Here is an 8,494-nt window from a genome sequence, read left to right on the forward strand (position 1 = left end):
TCAAGTTGTTGTTTTTAATTAAAAAGGAAGAAAAACCCTCAAAACTCATGTCCCCTGCCAGCCCTGGAGGCTGAACAAGGCCCACCCCAGCACAGGACAGCAGGTCTTGTCCAAGGGCAGTGATGGAGCCTCCAAAAACAATCCCCTGCAGGTGAAAATGACCAAAGCATGTGATGCTTCCACGACGAAAGCTGCTGCCACCTGCAATTCCTCATGAGAAAGAGGAATCTTTGAGCAGTCCTTTCATCTGAGCCATCCCTCCACAGGTATCTCTGAGCCCCTCGTGAGCTCTGGCCACCTCTGGATTAAAGACAGCTACTCTCCAAAGCCACCAAGGAGGTTCCTGGAGTAGCTCCAGATGTCAAACTCCAGTGAAAAAGCAGGGAAACACACACAGAGCAGGCAGCAATTGCACTCTGCGCGCTGCCCAGTGATCTGTTGCCACAGCCTGGGCCCCAGATTTAACTTTCACCCAGAAGAAAGTCCTGCAGTCAAAACAAACACCAAAATCGTTAGAGCAAGGACAGCTGGCCAAAAACAAACCTCACCAAGCCATAAAGAGAGAGCAGGTACAGATAAAAGGAAGATGTGATTCAGCAAAGCCCCCCCAAGCTACACTGGGAGGATTGGGAGTCCCTGCACCCCCCTGATTCATAAGAAGCACTTTGGTTGGAAAAGACCTTTAGGATCATCCAGCCCAACCATTCCCCCAGCCCTGCCAAGGCCACCACTGCCCCATGTCCCTCAGCACCACATCTACAGGGCTTGGAAATCCCTCCAGGGATGGGGACTCCCCCCCTGCCCTGGGCAGCCTGGGCCAGGGCCTGACAGCCCTTTGGGGAAGAAATTGTTCCCAAGATCCAATCTAAACAACTTGAGGCCGTTTCCTCTTGTCCCATCACTTGTTCCTGGGGAGCAGAGCCCGACCCCCCTGGCTCCAACCTCCTCCCAGGCAGCTGCAGAGCCAGCAGGTCTCCCCTCACCTCCTTGTCTCCAGGCTGGACACCCCCAGCTCCCTCAGCTGCTCCTCCTCACACTTGTGCTCCAGCCCCTTCCCCAGGACACCGCCCAGCCGCTGCCTCACTCACTCCTGGGGACACACGAGCACTTCCCCTCAGCTGCCAAAACCCTGTGAGGTCAGACGCTCCGGCCTTCACACTTCAGAGGCAGGGCGGGGCCTGAGGGGCCTCGCCCCCCTCCCGCCGAGCTCACTGGCGCTACAGCCAGGCTGGAAGAGCCCTTCCAGACGAGGGGCGACGGATGGGGAGGGGGCTTTAAGGGAGGAACGAGGAGCCCCCCAGACATAGCGCCCCACACCACAGCGACCCCCGCCACCCGCCCCCGCGGCCTCAGGAGCGCTGGCCCTTAAGTACCAGAGGGGGCGGGGCCTCTGCCGCGGGAGAGTGGGCGTGGTCACCCCCGTGGCACCGCCCAATCCGAGCTCAGGGGGCGGGGCCGTTCCCGGCGCTGATTGGCTGAGCGCTGCCGTGCGTGCGTGCCGGGCCACGCCCCCCCGCCTCCTGCCACGTCCGTGCGGCGCTTGCGGCGGAGCCGGCGCGCGCGGCCTCGTGCGCGGGTGAGCGGGGAGGGGGGCGGGGGGGGGGAGGAGACCCTCGGGGGGGGAGGGGTGTGAGGTGAGGGGACCCCCCTGAGGGGCCCGAGCCGAGGTGTGAGGTGAGGGGACCCCCCTAAGGGCTGGTATGAGGTGAGGGGACCCCATGAGGGGCGGTGTGAGGTGAGGGGGCCCCCCTGAGGGGCCCGAGCCGAGGTGTGAGGTGAGGGGACCCCCTGAGGGGTGTTGTGAGGCGAGGGGACCCCTCAGTGAGCGGGGTGAGGTGAAGGGACCCCCCTCAGGGGCCCGAGCCGAGGTGTGAGGTGAGGGGACCCCTCAGTGAGTGGGGTGAGGTGAGGGGACCCCCCCTAAGGCCTGGTATGCGGTGAGGGGACCCCCCCAGTGAGCGGGGTGAGGTGAGGGGACCCCCCTAGAGTGGAGTTGTAAGGTGAGGAGACCCCTCAGTGAGCGGGGTGAGGTGAGGGGACCCCCCTCAGGGGCCCGAGCCGAGGTGTGAGGTGAGGGGACCCCCTGAGGGCTGTTGTGAGGCGAGGGGACCCCTCAGTGAGCGGGGTGAGGTGAGGGGACCCCCCCTAAGGGCTGGTATGAGGTGAGGAGACCCCCCGAAGAGCAGGGTGAGGTGAGGGGACCCCTCCGAGGGGTGTTGTGAGGTGAGGGGACCCCCCCTGCCTTGAGGAGCAGAGTGAGGTGAGGGGATGAGGGGGACTCTGCCACGGGGGGGGGGATGGATTGGGGGGGGGGGCTGGTTGCAGCGTGTGGGGACCCTCCTGAGGTGCTGTGTTGGGGTGACGGGCTGAGGGGCTCGCCGCCCCCGTGGGGTTGTGTGAGGTGAGGGGGGGCTGCGGGGGGGACCCTCCTGAGGGGCTGCACATGGGGGTGCGTGGAGCTCCCCGGGGGCTGCTGCTTCAGGTGGGGGACCCCCCCATGAGGGGCTGTCTCTCACCCCTCGGAGCAAGGCACCCCGCTTCCCCACTTTCTGTTGATCCTTGTTTTTTTGCTTTAATTAGCCGGTATTTCTGTTGAGGAAGCCTTATTCCTGACTCTGGCGAGCGTGTGAAGCTTCAAACTACATCCTGCTCCGGCTGTAGTTTGAAAAATGACTCTTTTAGTTTGAGTCTTGAGGAGCATCTGCAAGGTGCTGCTTGAAGAGCATCAGCAGATTTCCTTCCTGGATGTGCTTTGCTGCTGCTGCTGTGTGTGTGTGTGTGTCTGCAGTTGGTCTGATCCCTGGAACTCAGCACCAGGGCTTGGAAAACCTGGGGTTCTCACTTCTGACTCTCCCACCTATGGAAATGTTTCCCTTTGCACTTCATTTTCTCCTGCCCTTTCCTTCCAAAAATTCCCGTTGGCTGAGAGTTTGCATTGTTGTTTAATTGCTGGAACAGCAATTTTTAAAAAACTTTTACGTGCAAGGTTGGGGTGGGAATGGGGATTAAAGGTCAGGTGGCAGAGAATAATATTTTGTGGTCGTGTTGGGTTTGGTTTTGCCTTAAAGCAGCTTTTTCAGTTGGGCTTCCAGAGCCACCTGGAGTTGGGAGGCTTGTGTGCTGCAGCTACACTGAGGTGCTTCATAACCAACACGCTCTGTGCTTTCTCTGGGCAGCTGAACCAAGCTGTAAGGTGTCTTTATTTTGAAAACTGCATCCCAAATACATTTTTCTTCGGGGGGGTTTGTTTGGCCTGTCCAACAGCCACTGTACCTTTTAAGGTCATTTGTTAACTGTAAAGTTAAAGAGGTGTAAAGACCTTCCAGCTTGGGAGGGCTTCCCATTGAAGTGCCAGGAACCTGGCAAGTATTGAACACGTGGCAAAGAATTATTTCCTGAGATGCAGCAATGAGGAAAATAGATCCCTTTGCTTCCTCTTATCCATAATCCTGAACAACAGACCATTCCCTCATCTCTGGTTGATCATTAACAGGTGTCTCACCGTCATCTTGGCAGGTCTGTCTTTCAGCTGTTAAGCTGGTGCTTGGTTTGGTGAGCAGACTGAGCAAACAGGCCTGCATGAGGGAGGCAGTGCAGGCAGCCTGGTGGGTCACCTGTGTTGTCACAGGTGTGACGTGGTGCCTCCTGGCTGAGACACTCAGTAAATCACTGAGGTGATGGGACTGGCTGGGGAAAGGAGGGAGTCTTCTTCCTGAAACGGAATGCAAGTGTAAGTCATCTCCTCTGTACTCAGTGAAGTGCTATTGTAGGGAGGTTTCTTGAGAGCGTGAGGTGCTTTCCTTTTCCAGGGCCTAAATATCCTAGTCAGTGTCTAATCTGTTTTTGTGTTTTTCCAAGAGAAAAAGCTTCCCAGAGGGACACGAAAGTGCCACAGGTGTTGACTTTAGATGAGGTCCACGGTGTCTGTGTGTGCTCTTCAGGAGCTTCAACTGCAGATGAAGCAGAGGGCAGCTCTGGTTTCACTCACCTTTCCTTACATCCCTGAGGAGCGTCATGTGGCAGGATACAACCAGGGGAAACAGCATCTTCAGAGGTGAAAGAACAAACCAACATCTTCCTTACCCAGTGTCTTCTGTTCCAGAACCCCTGCTGCAGCCATGATGCCCGTGGCAGCTGTGATGCCTGATGACACACCCATGTTTGACCCAAACCTTCTGCATGAACTCGACTGGAGTGAGAACACCACGACGTTTTCTCCTGCCATTTCTCCCTTGGATCCAGGAGATGGCCTCGTTTTGAGGCCACTTTGCTCGGCCGATATAAACCGAGGTAAAATCCTGTTGAAACCAGCATGCCAGGTGAAGGTCCTGAACTAGGTGGTATCATAGAATCATGGAATGGTTTGGGTTGGGAGGGACCTTAAAGATCATCTAGATCCAACCCCCCTGCATGGGCAGGGACACCTCCCACCAGCCCAGGCTGCTCCAAGCCCCATCCAACCTGCCCTTCAACACTGCCAGGGATGGGGCAGCCACAGCTTCCCTGGGCAACCTGGGCCAGGGTCTCACCACCCTCACACTCAAATGTATTTCTGCCTGATCTCCCAATAGATCAGGGTTGCTCTTTTTATCTGATTAGGGCTATTATTTTCAGCAAGAATTTCGAGCACTTGGCACCATGGGTTGGTGCTGTGTTGGGTGGCCCTCAAATCTGATTTTACTGTTTTCACCTGAAAACCAATCTTGAAATTCAAGTAAAATCTTCCACATAACCCACAGCTTCCCATTCACCACAGCTTTAGAGAGGAAGCAGAGCTGGTCATCCTGTTGCCTTTAATATAAAATAATGTGAACCAGCTTATTCTTCTTCAGTTCTTTAACTTAAATAAAAAGGTGGTTCTGAACGTACAGATTAATGTTCCATCGTTTCAAGCTTGTACTCTGCTTGAATTTGTGCATCTCCTGCACTCAAGCTGCAGTTTGCTGCTGATCCTTCAGAATTGCTGAGGGTGGGAGTTTGATTTTGAAGTCCAGCTCTGTGATATGCAGAGCACAGGCCTTTCCATGAGCAGGATGGTGCCCTGGGGATGTCAGCTCCCCAGACACCGTGTCGGGTGGTTGTGTGCTGCTTGGAGCTGGTTGTCTCTGTCCCTCACTCAGAGTTTGGGTTTTTTCCCTTCTTTTATGACAGGCTTTTTTAAGGTTCTGGGTCAGCTGACTGAAACTGGAGTTGTGAGCCCGGAGCAGTTTATCAGTGAGTGTATCATGATTTTTTGGCATTTCCACAGAGGTTGCTGGGACCTGAATCACAGAATCTTAGGGGTTGGAAGGGACCTGGGAAGATCATCCAGTCCAACTCCCCTGCCAGGCAGGATCACCCAGAGCAGATCCCACAGGAACACGTCCAGGCGGGTTTGAATGTCTCCAGGGATGGAGACTCCACAGCCTCCCTGGGCAGCCTGTCCCAGGGCTCTGTCACCCTCACAGGAAAGAAGTTTTTTAAAGGTGTTTTAAAACTTCTTTACCTGGGGGATACTGATGCTGACAGCACATCTGCTTGGGTCTGAGGCTCCCAACTAGCCTGATGCTAGAGGGACTCATGAGCTCAGCTCCCCTGAGGCAGCCTTTGGCACTCAGTGCTGGATCCACTGCAGCCATCCCAAAGGGCTCCTTGGCTGGGACAGGCCTCAGTTGTACACCTGCTTTTGGGACTGAGCTTTGGGTACCTGGCAGAAGGGATGTGGGGGTGACAGTTTGTTGTGGCTGGGGTGGCAAGGCCCTGGCTTAACTTGGATGGTAGCTCAGCAGCATCCTCAGCCTGCTGCACTGGTTTGGCTGGGATGTAAGAGAACTTAAAGAGGTGCTGCCACCCTCACTGCAGTGCCCATCTGCAGAGGTGCTGGGGCAGGAGGGCTCTCTTGGCAGCTGAGGAGAAGGCATTTGTTTTAATTTCTGCTTTTTTTCTGGTTCTGTCGGGTTAGTTTGATCCCAGGGCATCACGTTCTGGGGTGGTGGTGTTGTTGTTCCTTGTGAGCCCTGCAAGGGATCCAGGTTCTGACTCTGTTGCAAGTGGTGGACTTGCCAGGGGTTTAACCCGGGACGAACAGGGACTGTCCCTCTGTCTGTCTGCTCCCACAGAAACCTTTGAGCACATGAAGAGATCCGGGGATTACTACGTGACCGTGGTGGAAGACACCAATCTCGGGCAGATCGTTGCCACGGCAACGCTGGTGATCGAGCACAAGTTCACTCACTCCTGTGCAAAGGTAAATCCTCTCCCTGCAGCTGTCAAGTGAGGAGAAAGACCCTGTTCCCAGACTCCGTGCATTTTATTTTTATAGTGTTACTGTGTGATGAAGCACCCCCTGCTGGGTCAGTGACAAAGGCACTTTGGAAGTGTCTCCCACCCTTGGGTGCTCAGCTAAAAAGGGAAGCTTTGGCTTTTCTGAAGGAAAAGGAGTCATGGTGTTTGTCCTGTTCTGCCTCCCCGTGAGCTTCTGAACTAGTCAGGCTTGGTTCTGAGGGAGCAGGTGGCTGAGATCTCACTGCTGGAGTCCCAGCTAGACGTGTGAAAACAAGGAGCTGTAGAAGCACAAGTCCCTCTGCGGGGATGGGCTGGGGTGGGAATGGGTCTTCTGCGGGGTGCTGGGAAGGGCGTTGTGAGCATTCCGGCCGCTGGAGGAGCTGTGTCGATCCAGACGGCAGGAAAACCAAGCAGGAAGTTGAGAGCAGTAGGGAAACCAACACCGCGGAGTTCTGTTGGACTAACCCTGCTGGTGTTTCCGCAGAGAGGAAGGATAGAAGATGTCGTGGTGAGCAGGGAGTGCAGAGGGAAGCAGCTTGGGAAACTGTGAGTATTCCTCCCCCTTGGCCATGCCAGGACAGGCAGGCAGCCCCTCACCCAGCTGCTTCCTGCCCCCCCACCAAACCCTCCCCAGCAAACAAGCCACCAAGGTGTGATAACTCCAGCTAATTGATCCAGCATTTCAGGGCTGTTTCCTGTAACTGTTGGTTTTCTGTCTCTTTCAGATTAACATCCACCCTGACCTTGCTAAGTAAGAGACTGAACTGTTACAAAATCACACTTGAGTGTCTGCCCAAAAATGTGGATTTCTACAAGAAGTTTGGCTACTCAGTCTCTGAAGAAAACTACATGTTTCAACGGTTCTTTAATTAGGAACTTCTAGTCTTTGTTTTGTTTGGGTTTTTTTTTAAAGACTGTTGGTGGAGGAGCTTGTGCTACAGAACATTCTCTTCGTGGAAAATTTATATAGTTTATTGCTGCAAATATAACAATCCCTATAAATAATGATCATCCAATGTGTAAATCCTGCAAAAAAAAAGAATTATTGACACATTAGAAGGGTCCTTTGGGTTAGGAAATGAGCTCTTAGAACTAATTTTTACTACTGTTCAGTCTAAGTGAAGCTTTTTTGTTCTAGCTGAGTGACAAAGGACTTGTTAAAGGGATGGTTTTTAACCAAAGGTATATATTTTTATCTCAAATGTTTTCTTGCATTGTATTTTTCTAAAGGCTTGTGCTTCTTTTCATGGTAGCCAAAGTACAGCTGGTGGGATTGTGCTCCTGTCTGTACTTCCAGGATGGATGATGGAGCTCGGGTAGGGATGATGCTTCTCTGATGCAGAACAGGCATTTGTTGGTCTTCCCTTGAAACCTCACTGAGTCTTGTCAGTGTTTGTGTACCTGAAGTTTTATAGGCACTATTTTCCAAAACCAAATTTGTTCCTGTTTGGTGGAGAGAGGGGAGAACCCATAGGGGCTGTGCTAAAGCTGTTCCAAGTCTAAAAAAAAAAATGGATGTGTACTTCTCACTGCAGGGCTCCTGCACTTTAGCTGATTACTTACTTTGTTTTCAGGATAATGACTTGTTTTCTGACACACAGAAAAACAATCTGATGGTTTGTGACAGGGCAAAGGTAACCAGGGCTGACAGAGAATACCCCCCCTGTTGGGAATGGGGCTCTGGCTCAAGGGGAATGTGGTTTGGGATTGGCACGTGCCACCTGGCCAGCTCACTGGAACTAGAACTCCTGAGGACCAGGTGGTTTTTTGCTGGGAACAGCTTCTGCCTCCAGCACAGCAAAGCAGCAGAGGGATCCCCCTTCCTGTTCCCCAGGGATTGTTGCTGCTTTGGAGCATCCCTCTGGCTAGAAGATGGGAGGAATGATTTCAGCACTTTCGCCAGCCGTGGCAAGCACAGGACATCCACAGCAGGGGTTCCAGCAGTGGGGTGTTGTGCAGAGGGGGTGACACCCCCCAGCTGTGAACGGGGCATTATGGACACCTGAGGGTTGGCACAGAGCAGCCCCTGCTTTGGGAACACTTGGGCCTTACACAACCTTCTTCCCTTGTGGCATGGAGAGCTACTCTAAGCTGTGGTCGAGGTTCTGTTTCATGTTCCTGATGGTACTCCACTCGATGTAGTGTTTCCTTGGTGATGTCTAGTTTATTTATTGATTATTTTTATTTTTTTTTAATCTTTAAGCTGAATAAATGAAGACTGCCAAATGGA

At 53.6% G+C, this 8,494-nt stretch overlaps 1 protein-coding gene and 1 long non-coding RNA gene across 2 annotated transcripts; one reads left to right on the plus strand and one right to left on the minus strand.

Annotated features, from left to right (window-relative positions):
- LOC127385436 (uncharacterized) lies at window positions 1–1,318 on the minus strand. Its single transcript, XR_007889673.1, has 2 exons — window positions 984–1,318; window positions 1–485 (listed from the first exon to the last, which is right to left on the minus strand). It is a non-coding gene; the product is annotated as an uncharacterized LOC127385436 (long non-coding RNA).
- A 194-nt stretch (window positions 1,319–1,512) lies between these two features.
- Window positions 1,513–8,494, plus strand: GNPNAT1 (glucosamine-phosphate N-acetyltransferase 1). Its single transcript, XM_051621190.1, has 6 exons — window positions 1,513–1,576; window positions 4,103–4,290; window positions 5,152–5,214; window positions 6,099–6,226; window positions 6,749–6,810; window positions 6,990–8,494. The coding sequence occupies exons 2-6, from the start codon at window positions 4,119–4,121 to the stop codon at window positions 7,135–7,137; spliced, it is 573 nt and encodes a 190-aa protein (XP_051477150.1). The 5' UTR covers window positions 1,513–1,576; window positions 4,103–4,118; the 3' UTR covers window positions 7,138–8,494.

Source organism: Apus apus, chromosome 5 (genome assembly GCF_020740795.1).
Source record: "Apus apus isolate bApuApu2 chromosome 5, bApuApu2.pri.cur, whole genome shotgun sequence".
NCBI lineage: Eukaryota > Metazoa > Chordata > Aves > Apodiformes > Apodidae > Apus > Apus apus.